This window comes from Hyperolius riggenbachi, chromosome 12 (genome assembly GCF_040937935.1).
Source record: "Hyperolius riggenbachi isolate aHypRig1 chromosome 12, aHypRig1.pri, whole genome shotgun sequence".
Lineage (NCBI taxonomy): Eukaryota > Metazoa > Chordata > Amphibia > Anura > Hyperoliidae > Hyperolius > Hyperolius riggenbachi.
This window is the reverse complement of record NC_090657.1, coordinates 217,870,589-217,898,043: the sequence shown is the minus strand read 5'-3', so window position 1 is coordinate 217,898,043 and position 27,455 is coordinate 217,870,589. Positions and strand designations below refer to the sequence as shown.

At 48.5% G+C, this 27,455-nt stretch overlaps 1 protein-coding gene across 2 annotated transcripts in view; it reads right to left on the bottom strand.

The window, feature by feature from the left end:
* Positions 1 to 27,226, bottom strand: part of LOC137542581 (bMERB domain-containing protein 1-like) — a 42,720-nt gene extending 15,494 nt beyond the window's left edge. Inside the window, exons 1-2 of one of the 2 annotated variants that reach the window (XM_068264610.1) lie at positions 27,098 to 27,226; positions 9,153 to 9,273 (exon numbers count right to left, since the gene is read on the bottom strand). In XM_068264610.1, the coding sequence (XP_068120711.1) occupies positions 9,153 to 9,273; positions 27,098 to 27,176 (200 nt within the window). In that variant the 5' untranslated portion in view covers positions 27,177 to 27,226. Of the gene's footprint in view, positions 1 to 903; positions 2,228 to 9,152; positions 9,274 to 27,097 lie in introns of those variants that run through there. The other variant, XM_068264611.1, reaches the window with a different exon arrangement.
* Positions 27,227 to 27,455: the final 229 nt, after the last annotated feature.

Below are 27,455 nucleotides of genomic sequence, written 5' to 3'. Positions count from 1 at the left end.
GAGGCTCCAGCCAGCGGGGCAGAATAGCCTTGGGGAATCTGGGGACGTGAGGAGTTGAGCTGACATCATTGCTCCCTCACATTCCACCCCCCCCCCCCCCATCGCAAAGTAGGGCGCAACGTTGCGGCTCATGAGTGAATCTCACCAGATACCAATCCATCCATGCTCCACGGCAGCTGCGAGTCTGCCACCAGACCACCGGGGATCTCACCTGGGGGACACCACTACACCACTGGGGATGTCTCATGAGGGGGGGTTCCACTAGAAAACCACGCCCTCAAAATCCCCCTCTTAAAAAAAAATTGATTGATGGGTTGTCTGTCTGTAAATAATCAGCGCCAGGACCCATATGCAATTAACGTTTTCTCCTAAGTTTTCTCTTAGGTGATATTTTTAATAAACTTGTCAATCAAATGCCCTTTAAACCTCCAGCAAGCAAGAAAATACTCTATAGTACTTTTCACCTACTTTTTAGTACTTTTTTTTAGTTGAAAAGTGCTGGAAAGTTATTTTAAATCGAAAATTAAAAACGATCTCCTAGGAGAAATCTCAGGTGAAAAAGTGAATTGCATATGGGCCAAGGTGTCCAATACCATAGGTATGCCACTGAGTGCCATAGTAGCCATAGCCGCTGTTATCAGGCACTGGAGCATAGGGGGCCCAGGAGGTAGTTAAAGAGAAACTCCGACCAAAACTTTATCCCAGTCAGTAGCTGATACCCCCTTTTACATGAGAAATCTATTCCTTTTCACAAACAGACCATCAAGGGGTGCTGTATGGCTGATATTGTGGTGAATCCCCTCCCACAAGTAACCCCTCCCACAAGAAAAGTTCGAACTTTTGTGGGAAATAGCTGTTTACAGCTGTTTCCAACTGCCAAAAACCATGCAGCAGCTACATCACCTGCCAACAGTAAAATGTTCGCTGGAGTTCCTCTTTAATGTATTCGCTGTTAACGTTCTTGTGTCTCTCCACCCTCTGAGTTTGTGCCCATGAACTTTGTGCAGCGTTGATTGCATGACAATGTAAATTGCCCACTTAACTTATATCCATAGGTGGCATTTCCTGAACAGCGGATGCAAAGTGTAACTGACAAAATATCTAGCTGACAAAATAGTGAGTAGGGAGGCTGGTAGGTATCTTACTATTATGGCAGTTAAACTGCTGTTCAGGAAAAGCTGCTGAAAACAAGAAAAAACCCTGAGATCCCCCATGAGGAGATGGACTGGCCCAAAACCTGTCGGTTCTGTCAGATTTTAACTGCCTACTTTTATCCCAATAGTGATCCTTTAACCTCTTAAGGACCGCTCCACGGCGATTGGCGTGCATTCCTGGCGGTGTGTTTTGCAGGAGATCGCGCGCGCCTATGCGTGCTCATCTCCGCTTGGATGACGGAGCTCTGCTCCGCCATCAGTCTCCCAGCGGCGATCGCCCCTAGGAGACTGTTAGACAGCGAAACCACCATCTATTTACTGTGTACAGAGCTGCGATCTACAGCAGCGCTGTACTGGGGACAGCCATGTCACTCGGCTGTCCCCTGGGGAGGCAAGACAGCAATCCGCTGTCATAGGCTGAAGTCCATGACAGCCGATCGCGCTGATTGGCTGGCGGGGGGGAGGAAGGGTTAAAAAAATAGCTATAACAGCTGGCAGGGATCATAGCCCACTAACAGTAGAAAAGGGGAGGGGAAATCACTTGTGTGCCGAGTTGTGCGACCCTGCAGCGAGGCCTTAAAGCAGCAGTGGCCTAATTAGTAAAAAATGGCCTAGTCACTAGGCAGTGGCATAGCTAAGGAGCTGTGGGCCCCAATGCAAGTTTTACAATGGGGCCCCCCAAGCACTCTATACATAGCAATTGAGATGGCGCACCAAAACCTGCCAATAGCAACTACAGTGTCTGAGGTGCAAGAAGGGGATGGGAAACAGTTTGTTAATGATTACCACTATTCAAAGTATCTATAGAAGTGATTATTATGAGCACAAGACCAATAGAGAGCTAATACTGTAGCTGAGGGAGGGCCGTCCGGGGCCCCTCTGGCCCAAGGGCCCCGATGCGGTCGCAACCTCTGCAACCCCTATTGCTACGCCCCTGTCACTAGGGGGGTTTAAGCCCGTGGTCCTCAAGTGGTTAAGAGTGCCTACATCTGAGGGCCCTATGATCTCTAGTTACACCACTGTGTGAGAGTATTATGGCAGCCTCCATATCCCCCTCCCTCCCTCCAGTTTCCCTTTAACACTGTACAATGGATTAAGTAGGATGGCAGCATCAGTGCCAGCGGAGAGACCACCAGGATGTCAACAACGCCCGGCGCGGCTCGCTCTGACAAGTCTGCTAATGAGACTGGACAGGTCCTCGTTGTCCTGCATCTCGCCGGTTGCCAGGCAACCCCTAGGGGGCTCGTGATGACTCATCTTGCGGTGACTCACACCTACGTTCCTGCACTGCAGCGGAGAGACAGAAGGATGTACAGTTAACCCCTTCCCTGCCGGGTCCAGGCCTCAGCAGACCCTCCCCCAAAGGTCCCAATGTACACAGGATTGTTTTACAATAAGCGGCTATATTAGAGTTCCATAGCTCGCAACTGTCCCTCTATCGGAGTGACAGTCCCTCTTTGGGAGCCCTGTCCCTCCTCATTTCCTTTCCTCCTCATTTGTCCCTCTTTCAGGAGTTTGTCCCTCTTTCTATGTAAATATTTGTATTTCTCTACTAAAAATGTGTTTGATTGGCCTTTAACCTTTATTCCCGTCCTTTGAATTGATATATTACTAATTGTAAAATGTTACTATGAAGGAAAATAATCAGGATAGAAAGGACCAGTGTGGTTTGAATTATAAAACAACATATTTTTCTTATGAAATCTTTAGGGTATACGTGACTAGGGGCGTGGTCAGGGGTGTGCCAGGGGCGTGGCTTAAGTGCCCCTCTTTCTCATCTCAAACAGTTGGGAGGTATGGAGTTCTGTGGAATAATGCTCCTGTTCTGCTCCCTCCTATACCCAATCATGTCGCAGTGGCAGAATCCAAGCCTTAATGTACTGTCCAAAAACACTCAGTACTACTGTCAGCAGGTCTGCTGCTGGGTACACAGGCCTAACCCCCGCCCCCCCCCCCCCCGGTCTCTTATGCCTGGGAAGACTTCTAACTGTCATTTCTTTAACGAGTACCTGTAGTGAAAATATCATGATAAATAAAATTGCTCTCGTACAATATCCCTTTATAAATTATTTAGTCAGTGTTTGCCCATTGTCTTTCTTCTCCCTGATTTACATTTTCAAATGTATTACAGGTGGCAACATTTTTCGTCCTGTCAGATGATCCATGCTGAATGTTTCTTACTGAGAATTCCAATTCCAAATGCAATTCCGCATAATAAAGAGCCGAGGCTAAACATCACTGGGAGGGTGGGGCTACATACTTATATACTAATATAGAGCTATGGGAAGTGTTTCTGAAGCTGAAACGCGTTTCCCAGGGGGCAGGGCTCCCACCTTTCCCCCCCCCCTAGTGTATAGTGGTCCCTGCAAGAGTATTCGCAGTGGAGCTAACTCGCCTGTATGGCCGGATGGCTTCGCCATCCGTCTGCTTTTCTTTCATCCTCGCGAGCGCCTCTTCTTCATGACCCGGCGGCATGTGCTCCCCCCCCCCCCCCCAAGTAGAATAGGTGGCATTTGTCGCTCCTTCCCCACCAAATAGTGTTAGGTGTCCCCAGGGCCCTTTTTGCTACAGAGTAATCGCAGGTGAGCGACTTACCTGTTCAGCCTTCCCACTCCCTCCTTACGTCCGCGTCCTTCCACCTTATCCCCGTAGGAACGTAACATGCTGCCGGGTCACGGGGACAGAGGGACGCGGAAACGGAAGGAAAGCGCTGTGCTCTCTGTTAGGCTTTGTTCACAGTATAAATCGTTAGCGCTGAGCGATTTATACTGTGATTTTTGAAGTGCTTTTCCCTGCAATTTGCGCTTCGAAAAGAGCTTTCGTTCAGCTGACAGTCAGTCAGGAAGTGAACTTTTAACCTGGAGATGAATAAATACAGTGTATATATTCATAAAAGCACTCAGGAAATCGCTATACAAAGTGCTTTTTCAAGCGCTTTGCGATTTCCCTACACCTTCCATTGAGCCAAAACACTCAGAAAAGGGTGCAGGTAGCGCGTTTGCAATTTCAATGAAATGGAAACGCTCACATGTGAACATTCTCATAGGGAATTATTACACAAGCGCTTGCAAAATTGTCAGAGCTTAAAGAAAAATCAGCTGATAGTGTAAACAAGCCCTTACATCCTATTGCTGCTTTCTTTGTCTGTATGCGATTCTGGAAGAAACAATCTGCAAGCTTATGCATTGGTGCACAGCTCTTTCCTTCCGTTTCAGCACTTTCCTTCTACAATTGCCAGTGTTAGCTGGAGCACACTGCAGCTCACAGATCCAGATCACAGTGCCCCAGCCAGCATCGAGTGCCAGCCCACCAGTTCTCTTCTCTACTACATCTGAAACGGAAGGCTGCTGAAAGAACGAAGAGCGTGCTGACCACACTAGGGGACCACTATTAAAGGAGAACTGTAGTGAGAGGTATATGGAGGCTGCCATATTGATTTCCTTTTAAGCAATACCAGTTACCTGGCAGCCCTGCTGAGCTATCTGCCTGCAGAATCACACCAGAAACAAGCATGCAGCTAATCTTGTCCTATCTGCCAAAAATGTCAGAAACACCTGATCTGCTGCATGCTTGTTCAGGGTCTGTGGCTAAAAGTATTAGAGGCAGAGGATCAGCAGGATAGCCAGGCAACTGGTATTGCTTCAAAAAAGAAATCAATATGGCAGCCTCTATATTCCTCTCAGTACAGTTCTCATTTAAAGCATATCTCCTAACTTTTTGATATGAGAAAGTCAGACACGCCCCTGCCACACCCCTGATCACACACCCCTTGTCACGCATACTATAAAGATTTCATTAAAAAATATGTTGTTTTATAATTCAAACCACACTGGTCCTTCCTGTCCTGGTTCATATTCCTTCATGTTAACATTTGAAAATAAGAAATATATTACTTTAAAGCATGGGAATAAAGTTTAGAGTCTATTAAACACATTTTTCAGTACAGAAATACATATATTTGCATATAAAGAGGGACAAAGCCCTGAAAGAGGGACAAATGAAGGAGAAAGAGGGACAGAGGGACAGGGCTTGCGAAGAGGGACTGTCCCTTCAAAAGAGGCACAGTTGGGAGCTATGCTAAAGAGGAACTCCAGTGAAAATAATGCAAGAAAAAAAAGTGCTTCATTTTTACGATAATTATATATAAATGATTTAATCAGTGTTTGCCCATTGTAAAAGCTTTCCTCTCCCTGATTTACATTCTGACATTTACCAAATGGTGACATTTTTACTGCTGGCAGGTGATGTCTCTGGAAGTAGAGGCTGCTTGCTTTTTTGGCTGCTGGAAACCGCTGTAAACAGCTGTTATTTCCCACAATACAACAAGGCTCCCTCAGTGTGATGTCAGAACCATGGTCCTGACTGACATCACACTGTGGGAGGGGTTTCACCACAATATCAGCCATACAGCGCCCCCTGATGATCCATTTGTGAAAAGGAAAAGATTTCTCATGGGAAAGAGGGTATCAGCTACCGATTGGGATGAAGTTCAATTCTTGGGCACGGTTTCTCTTTAACTTGAGGGTAGACTTAGGAGGCCCATCAGTTGGCACTGGTGTCCTGAGCAATCGCCCAGTTTGCCCCATAAAAGCGCCGGCCATGCTTCACAAAAAATAAGAAGGCTTTGTGGTAATTAGTAGTGTAATATTATTGCCGTGCCAGAAATGTATTCCCTTCTGTAATATTCTCAGTCTATCACAGAAATGTAAACAAATGGCGAGGAGTCCCTCTTGATCATGTTGAAGGAGTTGCCGTTTAGTTCTGATCGATAAGAAGCAAGCGAGACGATCGCCCTCAGCAAGGCACGCCGTATGGAGCCATTTCTCTCTCTCTCAATACAATAATTCTGTGTCACATCTCAGGGCAGCCCAGGGATAATTCAATGCTAATCTCTGCCTGGATTGATTCGCTCTTCATCTGCTGAACACGGACTGAATCGTAAAAAGTAAATACCAGGAATCGCGCACCAGCGACAGACTGTAAAGGAGGAGCAGATCGGTTTGATCAGCTCAGTCGACAAAATTAGGGCAGGGATGGGGCTACCTTTTCCAAAAAAGAAGATCAACTGAAAAATTATTATATTGAAAAAATGCCTAGGACCTACGGTATATGCCTTAAAGGGGAACTGAAGAGAGTGATATGGAGGCTGCCATGTTTATTTCCTTTTAAGCAATACCAGTTGCCTGGCAGCCCTGCTGATCCTCTGCCTCTAATACTATTAGCCATAGCCCATAGCCCCTGAACAAGCATGCAGCAGATCAGGTGTTTAAGACTTTAAAGTCAGATCTGACAAGACTAGCTGCATGCTTGTTTCTGGTGTTATTCAGATACTACTGCAGAGAAATAGACCAGCAGGGCTGCCAGGCAACTGGTGTTGATTAAAAGGAAATAAATATGGCAGCCTCCGTATACCTCTTACTTCCGTTCCCCTTTAAGGACTCAAACCCACTAGCCGCCTTTTCTAAGCGCTCTTGCTAAAGGTGGCCACACACGATACAATAAAATGATCAGATTTTATGGCAATTCGATAAATATGATCGGATCTCCCGAAAAAAATCGAAAGCCTTTTTTTTCATTCGACTGAAAAATCCAGTCGGATTTCCCATCTCCCCCCCCCCCCCCCATTTTTATCGATCTGGAATGCTGGAAAATTTTCTTCAATGTTTCTAAAGATTGCATGGTGTGTGTTAGATTGTCAATTTATGAATATACACACCCTAGCAATTTTCTCAGAGTTTCCAATCCCTTTTATCATAATTGGGAAAAAATGTAACAAATGTGTGTGCTACATTGGTCAGATTTTTGAAATGTTACCATCACCTCAGTCAGAAAAAGTGATTGCAATTCTTGAATTGAATAGAAAATTGTATGGTGTGTGGCCACCGTAATACAATGCTGTGGTGGATTTTCATAAATTACATCGCTCTAGTGGGATCACAACCATAGCATTACATCAGCAAGAGCTTTTCAAATCACAGTGCTAGCTGCTTGTAACAAAAAAAAAATTATGCAAATCGGCCCAGCGGGGCCTGAGCAATCCTCCTGCGCAGGTTACCCCGAACTGAGTTCGGGATAACCGGCAAGGAGGTTAACAGTTTCACAGCATCAGAACTTTTTCTTACCCAAGCCTCATTTTTCTTTGCACAGAAGAAAACTGCTGGGGCATGTTTCCCCTGATGCTGTGCAAAGCATGATGGGATTTCTGATGTTGTTCCTGTACTGCTGTTTTTCTGCATTTTTTTTACATTTGAGATTTAAAGCCTAGCGCGCACAACTGGGAGGGGTGATCAGCACACAGGACAGTTGGAACCGTGTCTCATGCTCCCTGTCACCTCCTTTCAACCAAAAAGATGGCTGCCATCATGAAATCAAACATGTGCCTGTTCTTTTAAAACAGTGTGGGTAAGAGATTATATTACCTATCTATTTTAATTAACATAACTAATGTAACTTAATGACAGTATGTTTGTTTAGGCTGGAGTTCCTCTTTAAGGTTAGGCATTTTGCAGCGGTTAGGCAGCGGTTAAGGATAGACATTTTGCAGCAGGGGATCAGTTAGGGCAGTGATCTGCAAACTTGGCTCTCCAGCTGTTCAGGAACTACAAGTGCCACTCCCACAATGCATTGCAGGGGTCTGACAGCCACAGTCATGATTTGTAAAGGCAAATGCATTGTGGGACTTGTAGTTCCTGAACAGCTGGAGAACCAGGTTTGCAGATCACTGAGTTAGGGTTAGCTATTGGTTGGGGAAATCGGTTAGGTTTAGGCATTTGGAGGCGGGGGATGGGTAAGCATTGTAGAGGAAGGGCTCGTGTGAGAACAGAGTTAGGTTAGGCATTAGTAAAATTATTGGCAAAAATTATGGAATTAAAGGGTACCTGAGACCTGAAAAGTAAACAAATGATACATATGTGGGGCTTCCTCCAGCCCCTTCAGACTGATCGGTCTCTTGCTTTCTTCCCAAGCCGCTTGGATCCTCCGCTATGCGGCCCGGTAATTGCACTAGTCGGCACAGTCTGTCCATGTGCGCTCCCGTAGCCGGGACCTTTCTGGCCTGAGCAGGCGCAGAACGCTCCGCGCAGCAGTAGCCAATGGGGTGCATGTGGCTGGGCCGAGCATGCACAGTACACCCCGATTTGTGGAGTTGACGGCCGGGGCATCTTTCAGGAAATCCAGGCGACCCGGGAGGACGGCGAGGGAGCGATCTGGAGGATGCCCCAGATATTTATCTTTTTTTTTTCAGGTCTCAGGTTTCCTTTAAGCAGTGGAACATCAGTCATTTTGCCGATATTCCAGTAGCGTTTTTTTCTTAGCATCCAAATTACCCGTCACCCTTTTTGAATGTACACCTTGTACGCCTCGGCTGCAGTCACATTTTCAGACAGGAAGAGGCAGGCATAAAACGATGTTCCCTATCACCCTCTATTCCCTCCTCTTCCCCACACCATTCACTCCTTTTAAGATAAGGTATTGGGAGTAAGCCTGCCTCTTCCTGTCTGCAAATCTGATTTTAGCCAATAGTCACATTTTGAATGACTGATTACTGGTATTGGGGGAACAAGGAGAGAAACGGACAATATTGACAATGACCTCTCTCCACTTTAGCTTACCAAAAGGACTAGAAGCGGGCCCCAAATCTACTACCTTGCCCAGGGCCCCGTTACATCTTAATCCATCTCTGCAGATCAGGTATACTTTAACTACAGCTCCTCCCTACTTCTTCCAGCCAATCGGAAGCTTCCTACGCAATTACAATCCCTCTCCTCTTTATCTTTATGCAGCTTGAAAATGAACCAATCGTATCCTGCTAAGGTGTAATTGGATTGGTCCATTTTCGAGCTGCATAAATTTGTATTAAAAACTTGCATAATTCTGTATAACCTTGGAACAATTTGCATCTCACTGACCATCCTCACTCTCCACCATACATTGATCATCTTTTTTTTAATGATTATTATGAATGACCCAGACTCTCCTTGGAAGTGGAATGTTACTCACATGTATCGAAGTTCAGACTCTCTCCTGACCAGAATCTCACGGATCCGCTCAATCTTAAACAGCTCATCTTCTATGTCGTCTACTGTGGTCGTGGAATCTGCCATGGAGATGACGTCTTCAGCTGGGAAAGAACAGAAATGGAAAAACATGGATGGCTGACGAGTATGGCTTCATGACATTGTGTTTGAGTTTGTGTAAAAATATTTAACAATATATCACTAAAGCACTCTTAAAGGATACCCGAGGTGACATGTGACATGATGAGATAGACATGTGTATGTACAGTGCCTAGCGCACAAATGGCTATGCTGTGTTCCTTTTTTTCTTTCTCTGCCTGAAAGAGTTAAACATCAAGTATGTAAGTGGCTGACTCAGACAGGAAGTGACTACAGTGTGACCCTCACTGATAAGAAATACAACTATAAAACACTTTCCTAGCAGAAAATAGCTTCTGAGTGCAGGAAAGAGATAAAGGGTCAATAGCTCATTTTAGCTCTGGCATCCTTCAATGAATGTGTCATTGAGCAATAAAACAGTAAAACGTAGATTTAAACATAAACTAAAACGGTGCAATATCTTAAAAAGTCATTTTTAGGAGAAGGAAGATAGATACAATTGTCTATTTCATTAGTTTATTTTTGCCACGGGTGTCCTTTAAAGTTGCCCATAGATATAGCGATGTATGGGCAGATTGACCAAGAGACAGATCTCTCTGATCGAATGTGATTGGTGAGTGATCTGTTTGCTGCCCATATACCGCAGGCCAATTCCTGATTCATTTTGCGTGAAATTGCCTTGTGGGGCTGCTTCTGCCACTGTCCCCCCAAATGTAAATGTGCCCCCTCCTTCCAGTGCCCTTGGATTAAATTTCTCACCTGTCCGGCCACCGGCAGTTTCCAGCTGCTCCTGTTTCCTCCATTTGCAGCCTACGTGGCTGCCGTGTGTAACACGTAGTGCGTGTGTGATGTCAACAGCCGGGGGTTCCGTTGTGTTCACCGTTCGGCCTAATACCGCACACCGTTCCAGTCATACACCTGATCGGTCCAAGATTTTCCAGCATGCTCGATTGATACATTAGACAGGGCCGGATTTGTACTTCCAAGTGCCCTAGGCCAGGTGTCACCAAACTCCTCCCCTCAACCTGTCCAACCCTCTGAGTGGCACTTGCTGGTTTGAATGGGCTCCCCTCCATTTTGCTGCTCTGCCCCTCATGCGGCAAAGAAGCAGTGCATGCTCTGTCCACTCCCTGTAATTTTGCACTCTTCCCTGAATGCACAACACCCAAATTACGCTCATGTATAAGCAGCACTTATGTAGTCATGCCCAATACATTCCCGGCCTCGGCTGCTGTGCACATCTGGGCAGGAGTGCGATATTGCAAGGAGTGTGAGTAGACAGAGCATGTGCTACTTCTTTGTCCTCTGTGCGACTGGCTGCAGTCGGAGCCACAAACAGGTGACAGGGCAGCGCTATTGAAAAAAGCTCATCCAAAACAGAGAACATGTAAGTAAAAGATCTACAACTACACACGCTGACATAGATGTGCTTTAAAGTGAGAATATAGTACTTAGGGCAAGGCAAGGAAGGACAGATCTTAATGAGTCAGTAGGAAGTTTTTAAGTTTTTAAACAGAATGATAACATTTATAAGCTAATTGTAAATAAAAACAGTGAGCCTTTGGCTTCTTCAGACTTTGTATACGTTTGTAGACATTATAGTAACAAGATGTTAGAGCACACAACTATATATACATTCAGCATCAGGAGATACATAGTTTGTTTTGCAAATAAAAATAACTGTAATATAATTGCCATCCTGTTTCACGGATAGCTAGCTAGCAAAGTACAATGCTCTTCTAAAATGAGTCAGGAAAGAGTTAAACTGTAGCACAGAGAATGCTGTGGTCATTCCCTAGGGAAAAAACAAAACAAACCATAAATTTAACAGGTCTCAGGTCTTTAAGAGCTGAACAGACCAGTAATAAATCTGATAGCGCAGAGGGAGAACATTCCTGTTTGTGATTCTGAATGTGTGCATGAAAAAAAAAAACTTACAGGACCTAAGAGTTCTGCTACTAAACCCAGGCTGGCACTTCTCGCAGCAGCTTGTATGTCCCCACCATCATACAGAGCAGGGAGCTGTTGTTCTTCTATGGGGGCATGCTACACTGCCTATTTACGGTATGTGATCAGGCTCATACTGACCCACCGAACTACCGAGTAAAAATTCGGTGGGCCCCCTTTAACAACTGTGACGTCACAGTCACATGACCAGAGAGGGCCCCCTCTCTCCTATCAGGGTGGCCGGGCCTGCACCAGTGACGTCATCACTCTAGCCTGCGCACCGCCGGAGGCCCATAAGAAGAGGCTGAGGCAGCCGCATCAGCATTTCGGCGACAATCTCCGCCTCCCGTATCGAATCACGCCACCGCCTGGCGCCAGACAGACCGACAGAGGCCTGGCTAGAGACGCCACAGGGGGAACGCCTGGACAGTCTCTGAGGAGGACCCTGAGGGAGAGGCAGCCGCTCGCAGCCACACACTGTCTGACGCGGCGCCCGGTGGGACCTGCCATGCTGCCAGTCAGGCTCAGCTGCCCTGCACACACGGTGGGCTCCTGTCCTTTGTGTCACAAATTGTGTGTGACTGTGTGTCTAGTGTTGGGGGGGGGGGGTGGGATGGGGAGGGGGGGGCTCACTCAGCCCACTGAGTCCAGGCCCAGCCACAGCCAGCCCAGGAGAGTGGAGAGGGAGCCAGCCAGGGAGGGATCACCAGACCAGGGAGGGACGGTGGGTTGTTGGTTGGTGTGTGGCCTGCCAGGCCTGGAGTCTGTTGGTTGGTGTGGCCTGGCTGGAGCCTGGAGGCCAAAGAGGCAGGACTCAGTCAGGGGGGAGTTGCTGTCTGGTTGCGGTGTGCCTGCTGTGAGTCTGCATTTTGTGGGGGTATCTGCCGCCAACCTGGCTGCATTTTGTGGGAGTATCTGCCGCCAATCTTATTGCATTTTGTCAGAAATTCTGCTGTCATTTGACTACTTGATGAATTATCATGAGGCATATAACTACTTGATTATTTTTATCTAAAATGTATCTGGTCGGACCTAATGTCTATAAATAACACTGCTACATATTTGTGTGTGTGGTTTTTTTTTTTTTTTTTAAGTCTGCCCATGACCCATCATGACCACGCCGATGTTCCAGTGCGTGGTGACACTCATTTATTTTTGCTGCGGCGCGCATGTGGACATATACCTATTGGAGACTGTCCTCAAAATTGCTTACAATCTATTCCCTACCATAAATTCATGGGGGGGGGGGGGGGGGGGAGGGAGGGGGGAAAGAGGGGGGGGAGGAGGAGGAAAGGGGGTGGGCCCCAGGCTGAAACTTCCTTGGTGGGCCCTTAGTGTCCCAGTCCGACCCTGTATGTGATATGCTGCATTTTGGGGGATTTTGAGGAGGGAGTTCAAGGGGTGATGTGGGAGCTTCATCCACTATTTTGCTGAGCAGGCCTACCTAGACTGCTGTTAAGTTCATGTAAATATGGCTCCACCCATGGCCACACCCACATGTTGGTGCATGGCCACACCCATTTTTCAGCCAGTGTGCCCAAAAGTGTCCCGAATCTCTTAGGATCCTAGAAACGCCCGTTTGCCATTCTTCATCAATTTTGTTATGCGGTCGCGCTTTTATCTTTTAACAGTGAAGCACAATTGAAGGTAAAAACTCTCCAAAAAAACAATTGCGCTTTGCGGTGGATTGAATCGCTATAGTGGAAATTGGAAAATACTTTTCACAATTCCTATTTTAAAGTAGCAACACTACCGAAAAATCGCTAGTATTTGAAGCAAATCACTCTCACCGGAAAAGGGCTCTCAGGCCTGGAACCCACTAGAGGTTTTTTTTGAGCGTTTAGGGAGCGCTTTCAATCACTAGCGATTTCCCTAAACGCTCTGCCAATGTAAATGGATGGGGCAGATTCCACTAGAACGATAGCGATTAAGGAAATTGCAATCGCAGGACATGCAGCATTTTGGGAGCCTTTCCATTCTAATGAATTGTATAGGAGCCGGGAAATCGCTTGCAAAACGCTATCACAAATCGCTAGCGATTGCGATAGCGTTTTGCGCTTTCTAGTGGGTTCCAGGCCTCAGTGTGATTTGGTGTGCACTTTCCAATCTCTGGCAGATTTAAGTGCGCACCCTCTCTGCTCCCAGCCAAACTGAGATTCAGCCACCCCCCCCCCCCCCCCCCACAGCTCTGGGCCCCCTGAGATCGCTAGGGCTGCTCTTTTCTAGTTACACCCCTGCCATTCATATAAGAGGAGGTTGTATTAAATATATATTATATTTTTATTGAAGATTTCACAGTGAAATGGTGCAGTGTATATAACAAATAGCGAGTGGCTAATAACAAATAAGTGAATATTTGCTACCTCTGTATAGGGGGGCTGTGGGGGTTTGGATGGGGGAGAGGGGAGCTGCGGGGGGGGGGGGGGGGGGGGGGTTGATGGGGGGGGGGGGGGTTGCAGCAAACACCTTGCTGGCCTCACAAAATAGGAACTGCATGATTTGAGTTTCCGTGTAGCTGTGGTTTCCCCTGCTGAGCCCGGCGTTCATTCATAAAAAGCAATCGCAGTTGCCGTGGCGTTTCATGAATGGGATGCCTGGCTGCAGGGTGATTAACCCCTCGCTGCACTGAAAGGCAGCGGCCCCTCCCCCCCTACATGCGGAATCAGTGTTGTAGAGCCCCAAGCAGCGGCGGGTTTAATATGCTGCTGCGGAAATTCAGCCGTATGTCTTGTTTAATCGCGGCTGATCTCCCCCGCCCCCTGGAAATAACGACATTGATCTAACTGCGCATATTTAACACAGAGGAGCCCGATTGTGTAGATATTATGAGGCCAGACCTGAAACACTTCTGATTCTGATCACTCTGCCGGAGGCCTCATTCACACTGGAGCGCTTTACTAGCAATTTCAGTCTGTACATCCTTAGCACTTGAAAAAGCACTATGGCAATGCAAATCATTGGTAGTGTTCACACTGTAGCAATCCCCAGCGATAAGCCATTTGCTGAAATCGCATATGTGCTGCATGCGGCATTTTTTTTTGCGATTTTAGCAATTGCATTTCAATGTTAAAGAATCACAAAACGCAATTGTTCCAAAATCGCAGTGAAAAATCACAGGAAATTGGCTTTGCAGAATGCAAGTGATTTTCCTAGTGTTTTGCGCTTCCCAGTGTAAATGGGGCCGTCGTGCAAAAATCTATATAATACATCATCACTACACAGATGGTTTTGTAACTGGAAGCCATTAAATAGTCTCCTACAGGGAACCTGAGGTGGGAGGGATATTGGGCCTGCCATCAGGGCAGCCATCAGGGGGGGACAAGTGACACTGCAGTGAGGGGCCCAGGGCTTCTGGGGGCCCTGGCCCCCCCCAAACGCTGGAAGGGCCACATGTGCTGGCTACGGGCCTGTGGCACACCGTGTCCCAGCACTGAGAGAAGAGTGACATCAGCGCTTGAACGTGGGGAGCAGATGAGTGAGCCCGCTACAGCAAACTTTCTATACTGGGGCACACCACCTATATCTGGCTACAGGCTACCTATACTGGGCCACCACATATACCTGGCTACCTATACTGGGGCTGGAACCACCTATACCTAGCTACCTATACTGGGGCACCACCTATACCTAGCTACCTATACTGGGGCACCACCTATACCTGGCTACCTATACTGGGGCACCACTAGTGTTGGGCGAACATCTAGATGTTCGGGTTCGGGCCGAACAGGCCGAACATGGCCGCGATGTTCGGGTGTTCGACCCGAACTCCGAACATAATGGAAGTCAATGGGGACCCGAACTTTTGTGGTTTGTAAAGCCTCCTTACATGCTACATACCCCAAATTTGCAGGGTATGTGCACCTTGGGAGTGGGTACAAGAGGAAAAAAAAATTAGCAAAAAGAGCTTATAGTTTTTGAGAAAATCGATTTTAAAGTTTCAAAGGGAAAACTGTCTTTTAAATGCGGGAAATGTCTGTTTTCTTTGCACAGGTAACATGTTTTTTGTCGGCATGCAGTCATAAATGTAATACATATAAGAGGTTCCAGGAAAAGGGACCGGTAACGCTAACCCAGCAGCAGCACACGTGATGGAACAGGAGGAGGGTGGCGCAGGAGGAGAAGAAGGCCACGCTTTGTGAGACACAACAACCCCGGCCTTGCATGAGGGCAAGAAGCGTGCGGATAGCAGGCTTTGTACCGCCATGCAGTCATAAATGTAATAAAGATAAGTGGTTCAATAAACAGGGACCACGCGGCAACGCTAACCCAGCAGCAGCAGACGTGATGGAACAGGAGCAGGCGCAGGAGGAGAAGGCCACGCTTTGTGAGACACAACAACCCAGGCCTTGCATGAGGGCAAGAAGCGTGCGGATAGCAGGCTTTGTACCGCCATGCAGTCATAAATGTAATAAAGATAAGTGGTTCAATAAACAGGGACCACGCGGCAACGCTAACCCAGCAGCAGCAGACGTGATGGAACAGGAGCAGGCGCAGGAGGAGAAGGCCACGCTTTGTGAGACACAACAACCCAGGCCTTGCATGAGGGCAAGAAGCGTGCGGATAGCAGGCTTTGTACGGCCATGCAGTCATAAATGTAATAAAGATAAGTGGTTCAATAAACAGGGACCACGCGGCAACGCTAACCCAGCAGCAGCAGACGTGATGGAACAGGAGGAGGCGCAGGAGGAGAAGGCCACGCTTTGTGAGACACAACAACCCAGGCCTTGCATGAGGGCAAGAAGCGTGCGGATAGCATGCTTTGTACCGCCATGCAGTCATAAATGTAATAAAGATAAGTGGTTCAATAAACAGGGACCACGCGGCAACGCTAACCCAGCAGCAGCAGACGTGATGGAACAGGAGCAGGCGCAGGAGGAGAAGGCCACGCTTTGTGAGACACAACAACCCAGGCCTTGCATGTGGACAAAAAGCGTGCGGATATAGCAGCAATGCTTTTTGCCGCCATGCAGTCATAAATGTAATACAGATGAGAGGTTCAATAAACAGGGCCCGGAAACGCAACACCATCCCAGATGTTCATTGGTCATGTTACTTGGTTGGGGTCCTGGAGTGTTGCGTAGTCATTTCCAATCCAGGATTGATTCATTTTAATTTGAGTCAGACGGTCTGCATTGTCTGTAGAGAGGCGGATACGCCGATCTGTGACGATGCCTCCGGCAGCACTGAAACAGCGTTCCGACATAACGCTGGCTGCCGGGCAAGCCAGCACCTCTATTGCGTACATTGCCAGTTCGTGCCAGGTGTCTAGCTTCGATACCCAATAGTTGAAGGGTGCAGATGGATGGTTCGACACAGCTACGCCATCTGACATGTAGTCCTTGACCATCTTCTCCAGGCGATCGGTGTTGGAGGTGGATCTGCACGCTTGCTGTTCAGTGGGCTGCGGCTGCATGGGTGTCAGAAAATTTTCCCACTCCAAGGACACTGCCGATACCATTCCCTTTTGGGTACTAGCTGCGGCTTGCGTTGTTTGCTGCCCTCCTGGTCGTCCTGGGTTTGCGGAAGTCAGTCTGTCTGCGTACAACTGGCTAGAGGAGGGGGAGGATGTCAATCTCCTCTCTAAAGTCTCCACAAGGGCCTGCTGGTATTCTTCCATTTTGACCTGTCTGACTCTTTCTTCAAGCAGTTTTGGAACATTGTGTTTGTACCGTGGATCCAGAAGGGTATAAACCCAGTAATTGGTGTTGTCCAGAATGCGCACAATGCGTGGGTCACGTTCAATGCAGTCTAGCATGAATTGAGCCATGTGTGCCAGAGTCCTACCAGAATCCTCATCATCCTCTTGTGAGCGTTGTGATAGTTGTTGTGATGCATCATAGTCGTCACCTTCCTCCTGGTCTGCTTCTGCTGACCATTCGCGTTGAATTGTGGAAGTCCAACGTGCACCGCTCTGGCCCTCGTCAGTGGTGGCATGAAATTCCTGCTCCAACTCCAGCTGTTCCTCCTCCTCTTCTTCGTCATAGCTGCTGGGGCCAGCGTTCCCTGAGGCGGATGGCCTGATGTTGGTACCATCACGCTGATCGTTTTCTCCTTCAGATTCCCCCAGTTGCATCATGACAGCTGTTTCCTTGATTTTTAACATCGACCTCTTCAGTAAACACAGCAGTGGTATGGTAATGCTGACTGAAGAGTTGTCACTGCTCACAAGCAACGTGGATTGCTCAAAATTTTGGAGGACTTGGCAGAGGTCCAACATGTTGGCCCAATCGGATCCACAGAAGCTTGGCAGCTGGCCGGATGCGCCTCGGTACTGCGCCGTCATGTACTGGACCACTGCACTCTTCTGCTCGCAAAAGCGGGCTAGCATGTGCAGCGTAGAATTCCAGCGCGTAGGGACATCACACAGCAAGCGATGGTGGGGGAGATTGAAGCGCTCCTGCATCTTGGCGAGTGCCCCCGAAGCAGTACTGGAATTTCTACAATGTTTGGACACTCGACGCACCTTCAACAGCAGATCGGGCACGCCTGGGTATGTCCTCAGGAACCGCTGAACTACTAGGTTCATCACGTGCGCCAGGCAAGGGATGTGTGTCAGCTTAGCCAACCTTAAAGCGCGAATGAGATTACTCCCATTATCACACACAACCATGCCCGGTTTCAGGTCCAGCGGTGCCAGCCACAAATCCGTCTGTTCCTTTATTCCCCTCCAAATTTCCTCCCCTGTGTGCTGCTTATCCCCAAGGCAGATTAGCTTCAGCAACGCTTGCTGACGCATGCCAACAGCTGTGCTGCACTGCTTCCACGATCCTACTGCTGCTGGGTTAGCGTTTCCGGATGAGGTACAGCTTTGAGATGCGTTGGAGGAGAAGGAGTCAGAGAGGTAGGTGCTGCTGTTATCCAGTGGGAGGGACGGCGGTGCAGCTGTTTGTGGCGTGGGCAACACCCGTGCCGTAGCAGGTGAGGAATCGCTGCCAGGCTCCACAAGGTTCACCCAGTGCGCGGTAAGGGAGATGTATCGACCCTGGCCGAACGCACTCGTCCAGGTGTCAGTGGTGAGGTGAACCTTGCAGGCAACGGCATTCTTCAAGCTTCGGGTTATTTTGCTGACCACGTGCTCATGCAACTCAGGCACTGCAGAGCGTGCAAAGTGGTAGCGGCTGGGAACCACGTAACGTGGGATGGCCACTGACATCATGCCCTTGAAGCTGTTTGTCTCCACCAATCGATATGGCAGCATTTCGCAGGCCAGAAGCTTGGCTATGCTGGCTGTTACTGCCACGGCCCGGGGGTCATTTGCTGGCAATTTCCTCTTGCGCTCAAACATCTCCGACACAGACAACTGAACCGTAGCGCTGCACACGGAAGGGCTGTTGGTTGTTGTGTTTGATGAACACTGGGAGACCTCAAGAGCACTACTCCGGAAAGTGACAGTGTCAGCGTCGTCTGATGTTTGTGAATGTTGTGAACCACGCAATGGCTGGGCTACTGCTGCTGCTGAGGCGGGTCTGGTGAACCCAAGGGAGGCAGTGTTGTTTCTGGTACCCTGTCCTGACGCGTTTGCCCAAAGAGTGGGATGTTTGGATAGCATGTGACGGCTCATGCTGGTGGTGGAGAGGTTGTTAATATTTTTCCCCCTGCTCAGGCGGGTCTTGCACACCTTGCAAATCGCCATGGTAACATCCTCAGTGCAGTCTTCAAAGAAAGCCCAGACTTTGGAGCACCTGCCTCCTTGCTGGCGATTTCTGTTTGCTCCTCTTTTGCCTCTCACTTGAACTTCCACGCTTGTGGTGCCTGAAATTGCGCGCCGCCTACCTTGTGGCACAAGGCGAACTCGTGCAGCAGTGTGTTCTTCAACAGACTCATCTGTGCTGCTGCTACGACGGCGATGTTCTCGTTCACAAACAAAATCTGGGTCTCTGTCCACATTGTCCATACCCTCCTCTTCCATCTCCTCAAACTCGTCATATGTCATTGTGGGCCACCGCCGTGGAGTAGAGCTCCCCACAACAACCTCTGCGCAGCACACTCCAACGTCGTCTTCCAGATCTTGTCGGCCGACCTCCTGCAATTGCAACCCCTCCTGCCCAAATTGCTCTGGGATTTGGGTTTCCGAGTCCTCTTCGGACTCGCCTCGTATTTCAGTGCGCGGTACATTTCCCACAGTTAACGGTTGTGAATCCAGGCACAACATTTCTGGCTGTTCCTCCATTGACCTTTGAAAGGTGGAAGTTTGTTGGGCTGGGAATAGCTCCTGCGAATACCCCATTGTGTCCTGAGGTAATTCATCGGACTGGTTATCTGGCAGTTGTGTGCGTGGTGTCGCTGCCGGTTGTGTCAGCTTTGTGCCCACTGGCTCCTTGTAACTGGCTGAGGACTCGGACCTCGTGCGTGATGTGCTGGTGCTGCTTAACCCACTGCTGGACGCTTGAGAGGTCATCCAAGTAATTATCTGGTCCTGTTCTTTTGGATTTGTGAGGGTTGTTGTCCTGGACAACATGGGTGGTATTGAGTGGGTTTTCTTGGGTGCTCCCCTGTGGCCTGTACGTGAACCGTCAGGGGAAACACCTCTTCCCTTGCCCCTCCCTCTTTCACCGGATTTCTTCCTCATTTCACTTATCCTTACAGTACACGCTGACTGGCAGCAGTACAGTGGCAGTACAGAAATGCTATACAGTACCACTATTCCCAGCAGCGACACAGAGCACAATGCTATACAGTGACGGGTGAGCGGTGTACCACTATTCCCAGCAGACACAGAACAGTGAACAGAATGCTATATAGTGTGGCTGAGCGAGCGGTGTACCACTATTCCCAGCAGACACAGAACAGTGAACAGAATGCTATATAGTGTGGCTGAACGAGCGGTGTACTACTGTTCCCAGCAGACACAGAACAGTACACAGAATGCTATATAGTGTGGCTGAACGAGCGGTGTACTACTGTTCCCAGCAGACACAGAACAGTACACAGAATGCTATATAGTGTGGCTGAACGAGCGGTGTACTACTGTTCCCAGCAGACACAGAACAGTGAACAGAATGCTATATAGTGTGGCTGAGCGAGCGGTGTACCACTATTCCCAGCAGACACAGAACAGTGAACAGAATGCTATATAGTGTGGCTGAGCGAGCGGTGTACCACTATTCCCAGCAGACACAGAACAGTAAACAGAATGCTATATAGTGTGGCTGAGCGAGCGGTGTACCACTATTCCCAGCAGACACAGAACAGTGAACAGAATGCTATATAGTGTGGCTGAGCGAGCGGTGTACCACTATTCCCAGCAGACACAGAACAGTGAACAGAATGCTATATAGTGTGGCTGAGCGAGCGGTGTACCACTATTCCCAGCAGACACAGAACAGTGAACAGAATGCTATATAGTGTGGCTGAGCGAGCGGTGTACCACTATTCCCAGCAGACACAGAACAGTGAACAGAATGCTATATAGTGTGGCTGAGCGAGCGGTGTACTACTGTTCCCAGCAGACACAGAACAGTACACAGAATGCTATATAGTGTGGCTGAACGAGCGGTGTACTACTGTTCCCAGCAGACACAGAACAGTACACAGAATGCTATATAGTGTGGCTGAACGAGCGGTGTACCACTATTCCAAGCAGACACAGAACAGTGAACAGAATGCTATATAGTGTGGCTGAGCGAGCGGTGTACCACTATTCCCAGCAGACACAGAGTGGCAGTAAACAGAATGCTATATAGTGTGGCTGAGCGAGGTACACAGAGTGGCAGTAAACAGAATGCTATATAGTGTGGCTGTGCAAGCGGTGTACTACTATTCCCAGCAGACACAGAGTGGCAGTAAACAGAATGCTATATAGTGTGGCTGAGCGAGGTACACAGAGTGGCAGTAAACAGAATGCTGAGCGAGCGGTGTACTACTATTCCCAGCAGCGACACACAATGACTGGGGGGGACCCTGGCTAGCGTGGCTGGAGCGCGAACTACCCTGCCTGCCTACCCAAAGCTAAACCCACAGACAAATGGCGGAGATATGACGTGGTTCGGGTATTTATTTACCCGAACCACGTGACAGTTCGGCCAATCAGAGCGCGTTCGGGTCCGAACCACGTGACCCGTTCGGCCAATCACAGCGCTAGCCGAACGTTCGGGGAACGTTCGGCCATGCGCTCTTAGTTCGGCCATATGGCCGAACGGTTTGGCCGAGCACCGTCAGGTGTTCGGCCGAACTCGAACATCACCCGAACAGGGTGATGTTCTGCAGAACCCGAACAGTGGCGAACACTGTTCGCCCAACACTAGGCACCACCTATACTTGGCTACTTATACTGGGGTGCCTATAGCTTGCTACCTATACTGGGGGCACATGTACCTGGCTAACCTATACTGGTGCACTACCCATACCAGGTTACCTATACTGAGGGCAACTATACCAGTCTACCTATACTGGGGTACCACCTATACCTAGCTACCTATACTGGGGCTGGAACCACCTATACCTAGCTACCAATACTGGGGCACCACCTATACCTAGCTACCTATACTGGGGCACCACCTATACCTAGCTACCTATACTGGTGCACCACCCATACCAGGCTACATATACTGGGGGCAACTATACCAGGCTACCTATACCACCCCTGTATAGGTAGCCTGGTATAGTTGCCCCCAGTATAGTTGAATACCTATACTATGGGCATCTGTACCACCTATAGTTTAATACCTATACTGGGGGCACCTGTATCTTGCTGGCCTATACTGGGGCTCCAGCTACACCAGGCTATCTTTACTGGGGGCATCTACATCGGGCTACCTATACTGGGGCACCACCTATAGCTGGCTACTTATACTGGGGGAACCTATACCTTGCTACCTATACCGGGGCACCTATCCCTGGATACCTATACTGGGGACACCTATCCCTGGCTAGGGCAGGGGGACGAGCTGAGACAGAAGGGGACAAGAGATAACACAGGGGGATAATAGAGGCACAGGGGGAACAGAGACGGACAAAAGAGGCACAGGGATAAAAGAGATGAGACTGGAACATGAGGTCACACAGAGGGACATAAAAAGAGGCACAAACTGAGTTGAGATTGAGGGGGACAAAAGAGGCACCGGAAGAAAAGAGGGGGACAAAAGAGAACGGATAAAGGATAAGAACGGACCTACAAGTCCCTATCTCATTTGTTAACCGGGGACTACCTGTATTTTGCTAGTATTTGGCTCCACCCACAACATGCCATGGTCAAGCCCATTTTTTGCCACATCACGCGGTGCATACCGTTTTCTTCAACATTGGAACCATGCACATTTTTCGCCGCAGCGCACTTTGCGCACGGATACAGGGGTAAGGTGGCTAGTGGGCGGGCACAGCTACCAGTGGGTGGCCCGAGGGGGAAGACCTAGGCTTGATGATGTGTGCGGGGCCCCAAAATTTCTGATGGTGGCCCTGGCTGCCATATTTATTTCCTTTTAAACAATACCAGTTGCCTGGCAGCCCTCCTGATCCTGTGTCTCTAAGGCAGAGTTCACACTACAAAGCGCAATTGCAAGTGCTAAGCGGTTATGTGAGCGCTTTTCTGATTGATTCTGTAGGTGTTTTTTGTGCAATTTGCCTTCTTGGCAAGAACATTAGTAGGCGCGTTTAGTTGTGTGATTAGTAAATTTTCTGTGTGCAGACTACAGGAAGTGCACGCTAACCTGGAACTGAATGCCTTTAATTACGATGACCATACGTCCCGCTTTACCCGGGACAGGTCCCGGATTCGGGGTCCCCTGTCCCAGGCTGCGCTAGGTCCTGGGAAACGTCCCGCTTTTGGCCACCGTACTATTGCATGAACTGGCCGCGGCGTCTAATAGACGCCGAGCCAGTTCATAGCCCGCATCCCCGCTCCAGCCTGCATAGTCTTCCGGCAGGCAGAGCAGGGCTACGGGAAGATGGCGTCCGAAGCCCTGTACTGGAGACTATTTGTGTCTCCAGTACAGGGCTTCGGGCGCCATCTTCCTGTAGCCCTGCTATTCCATCAGTGCAGGAGACTGCAGGAGGAAGATCTCGGGGGAGCTGCACACCAGAGGCCAGCCGCGTGAGGGGACTTCTGTCAGGTGATTAAATAATTTTTTTTTGCAGATGAAATGTTGCGCACATTGCATTATTTTCTGCTGAAATGTTGCGCACATTGCGTTATTTTCTGCTGAAATGTTGCCCAAATTACGTTATTTGTGTGCACTGGGCCTAAGTCAGTGTTTGCCCATTGTAAAATCTCTTCTGAATTCATCCTGCTGCATGCTACAGACTTCGGGCTGTAATTGACTGCAAAGGATTTGCAACCAAGTATTAAAAAGTGAAAGTTTGATTTATGATTATTATTCTGTCCCATTACTTTTGGTCTCTTAACAAGTGGAAGGCGCATAGGCAAACTGTTGTAATTCCTGAACCTGATTTGAATGTAAATACCCTCAAATAAAGCTGACAGTGTGCAGTTAAAGCACATGGGGCTTGATTAACAAAGCGGTGCAAACACTTTGCACGCCTGTGAAAACCCCTTTATCACGCCTAAACTCAGTTTAGGCATGATACGAAGAAACTCGCGCGAATTTTCCGCGCGCAAAGTTTTGCACGCGCGCGCAGCGGCCCCCGCTTCGCGCGGAGCTCCCATTAAGCCCTATGGGACTTTGCGCGCGTACGCGCGGAAACTTCACGCGAGTTAGAGCACAAAGCGGTGATAACTTTGCTGGTGCAAAGGTTATCACGCCTAAAGTCTTTTAGGCGTGATAACTGAGTTATCACCGCTTTGTGAATCGAGCCCATTGTGTCAGTTTCATTTCAAATCCACGGTGGTTGTGTATAGAGCCAAAAATGTTAGAATTGTGTCGATGTCCCAATATTTATGGATCTGACTGTACATTCTGAAAATGTATCTGGTGGTGACATCTTTAGTTCTGCCAGGTGATCTGTACAGAATGTTCATTACTGAGAGTTCTATGGACAGAGGGAGATGCTGCTTGCTTGGCAGTTGGAAAAAGCAGTTACTTCCCACAATGCAACAAGGTTCACAGACAGCAAACTGTCAGGACCATGGTCATGGCATCACACTGTGGGAGGGGTTTCACCACAATATCAGCCACATACACCCCTTGATAATCTATTGGAGAAAAGGTAGAGATTTCTCATGGGAAAGGGGGTGTCAGCTACTGATTGGGTTGAAGTTTAATCTTGGGTTAAAGTTCCTCTTTAAGAGAGAGCCAATTAGCACGTTTATGAAATGTTGGAGGAACCTGGAGTGTCTGGAGGAAACCCACACAGACACTGTGTTCTTGGCAGGAACAAAAGCACTACCAGAGTTGCTAGACATGAAAGTGACAACAAGCCATCTGTAAGCTGTAAACAGCTTGTGACTAATCGTAACAAAACATCACCAGTCTAGTACTCAGTTATTTGCCTTCCCTTCCAGCTTGGTCATTAGAGCAGTCTCAGACAGTCTGTACTCCAAGCAGCATACAGTTTCCATGGTTTCAAAGACGTACAGTTTGAGCTTACGAAATTACAAGTTTTCGAAATTCACACCTGGTTGCAAAAATTTTGAAACATAGATTATAATAACATTCAATTATAAAAAGATTTGCACACCCCTGATCTGAGTTTATGGCAGTTCTTCCTGATAGTGGGACTTTCCTTTAGCTCACACATGGGGGTGAATGCACTGATCTGTGTTACGCAGAATAACATGGAGCGTAACGCACTGCATGTTATATATCGCAATCTGCTCTACTCATCGTGTGGTCAGACTTTATGCATTAAATTCCGATAGCCGCAGTTTAGTGAATACACCCCAGGGATGCAGACGTCTGATATGTGCCTGTTAGAGATATTTAAGCTACATATATATATATGCAAAAGGCTGTGGCTGCTGAGAGCGCACCTAGGTGCCCAGGTAGTGTACAGCTCAGGAAGGGGCTTAGGTAGGTATGCAACTAGGTGCCCAGGTAAGTGGACAGGTAGGTGTATAGCTATGTTCTCAGGTAGGTGCCCAGGTAAGTGGACAGGTAGGTGTATAGCTATGTTTTCAGGTAGGTGCCCAGGTAAGTGTATCGCAGGGAAGACATGTAGGTGTATAGCTAGGTGCTCAGGTAAGTTTACAGGTAATTTAACAGGTAGGTGTATAGCTAGGTGCTCAGGTAAGTTTACAGGTAGGTGTATAGCTAGGTGGACAGGTAGGTGCCCAGGTAAGATGACAGGTAGGTGTATAGCTAGGTGGACAGGTAAGATGACAGGTAGGTGTATAGCTAGGTGGACAGGTAGGTGCCCAGGTAAGATGACAGGTAGGTGTATAGCTAGGTGGACAGGTAAGATGACGGGTAGGTGTATAGCTAGGTGGACAGGTAGGTGCCCAGGTAAGATGACAGGTAGGTGTATAGCTAGGTGGACAGGTAGGTGCCCAGGTAAGATGACAGGTAGGTGTATAGCTAGTTGCCCTGGTAGCTAGGTAGATGCCCAGGTAAGATGACAGATTGGTGTATAGCTAGGTGCCCTGGTAGCTAGGTAGATGCCCAGGTGAGATGACAGGTTGATGTATAACTAGGTGCCCTGGTAGCTAGGTAGATGCCCAGGTGAGATGACAGGTTGGTGTATAACTAGGTGCCCTGGTAGCTAGGTGGACAGGTAGGTGCCCAGGTAAGATGATAGGTAGGTGTATAGCTAGGTGGACAGGTAGGTGCCCAGGTAAGATGACAGGTAGGTGTATAGCTAGGTGCCCTGGTAGCTAGGTAGATGCCCAGGTAAGATGACAGGTTGGTGTATAACTAGGTGCCCTGGTAGCTAGGTGGACAGGTAAGTGCCCAGGTAAGATGACAGGTAGGTGTATAGCTAGGTGCTCTGGTAGGTATATAGCTAATTGTTCAGGCAGGTGCCCAGGTAGGTGTATAGCTAGGTGCCCAGGTAAGTTTACAGCTAAGTCTCCAGGTAAGTTGACGGCTAGGTGTATAGCTAGGTGCCCTGGTAGCTAAGTAGGTATATAGCTAGGTAGACAGTTAGGTGCCCAGGTAAGTTTACAGCTAAGTCTCCAGGTAAGTTGGCGGCTAGGTGTATAGCTACAGTAGGTGCCCTGGTAGCTAGGTAGGTGTATAGCTAGGTAGACAGGTAGGTACCTAGGAAAGTTGACAGGTAGGTGTATAGCTAGTTGCACAGGCAGGTGTATAGCTAATTGCTCAGGCAGGTGCCCAGGTAGGTGTATAGCTGGGTGCCCATGTAAGTTGAGAGGTAGGTGTATAGCTAGGTGCTCCGGTAGCTAAGTAGGTATATAGCTAGGTAGACAGTTAGGTGCCCAGGAAAGTTGACAGGTAGGTGTATAGCTAGTAGCCCAGGCAGGTGTATAGCTAATTGTTCAGGCAGGTGCCCAGGTAGGTGTATAGCTAGGTGCCCAGGTAAGTTTACAGCTAAGTCTCCAGGTAAGTTGACGGCTAGGTGTATAGCTAGGTGCCCTGGTAGCTAGGTAGGTGTATAGCTAGGTAGACAGGTAGGTGCCCAGGAAAGTTGACAGGTAGGTGTATAGCTAGTTGCACAGGCAGGTGTATAGCTAATTGCTCAGGCAGGTGCCCAGGTAGGTGTATAGCTGGGTGCCCATGTAAGTTAAGAGGTAGGTGTATAGCTAAGTGCTCAGGTAGGTGTATAGCTAGGTGCCCTGGTAACTAGATAGGTGTATAGCTACGTAGACAGTTAGGTGCCCAGGTAAGTTGATAACTAGGCTCTTAGGTAAGTGCTCAGATGGGTATATAGCTTGTTACCCTGGTAAGTGTGCAGCTAGCTGTCCAGGTAGGTATATAGCTAGGTAGACAGGTAGGTGTATAGCTAAGTGCCCAGGTAGTAATTACACAGGTGATAGCAGTTACAGGGCTGGTCAGTGTGGGGGCTGCAGAAGACCCCCCTCCCTCAAGTACCTACCTGCAGCTTGCTCTTTGGGGTTCCACACTGTGGACTCCAGTGATCCGTACTGCTTGGAAGCTCTGCGCTCCTTCTCCATGGTCACCTGCTGGAGGGGCACCCCGGCTCGCTCTATGTGCAGAGCTTCTCCGGACACAGTATGGCTGGAGAACTACATGGCACAAGGCAGAGTGAAGAAGATAACGGGAGGAGGAGGAGATGGAGAGGAGGAGGGGGAGATAACATTGACACTTGCCTGGATGCTGACAAACCATTGGAGATTCATCAGATTGTGATGCACAGGGATGCTGAAGAGGACCAGATGATGCTGGAAAAGGATGTCTCTTGTGTGACCCCCAGTGGGCGTTTTGTGGAATTG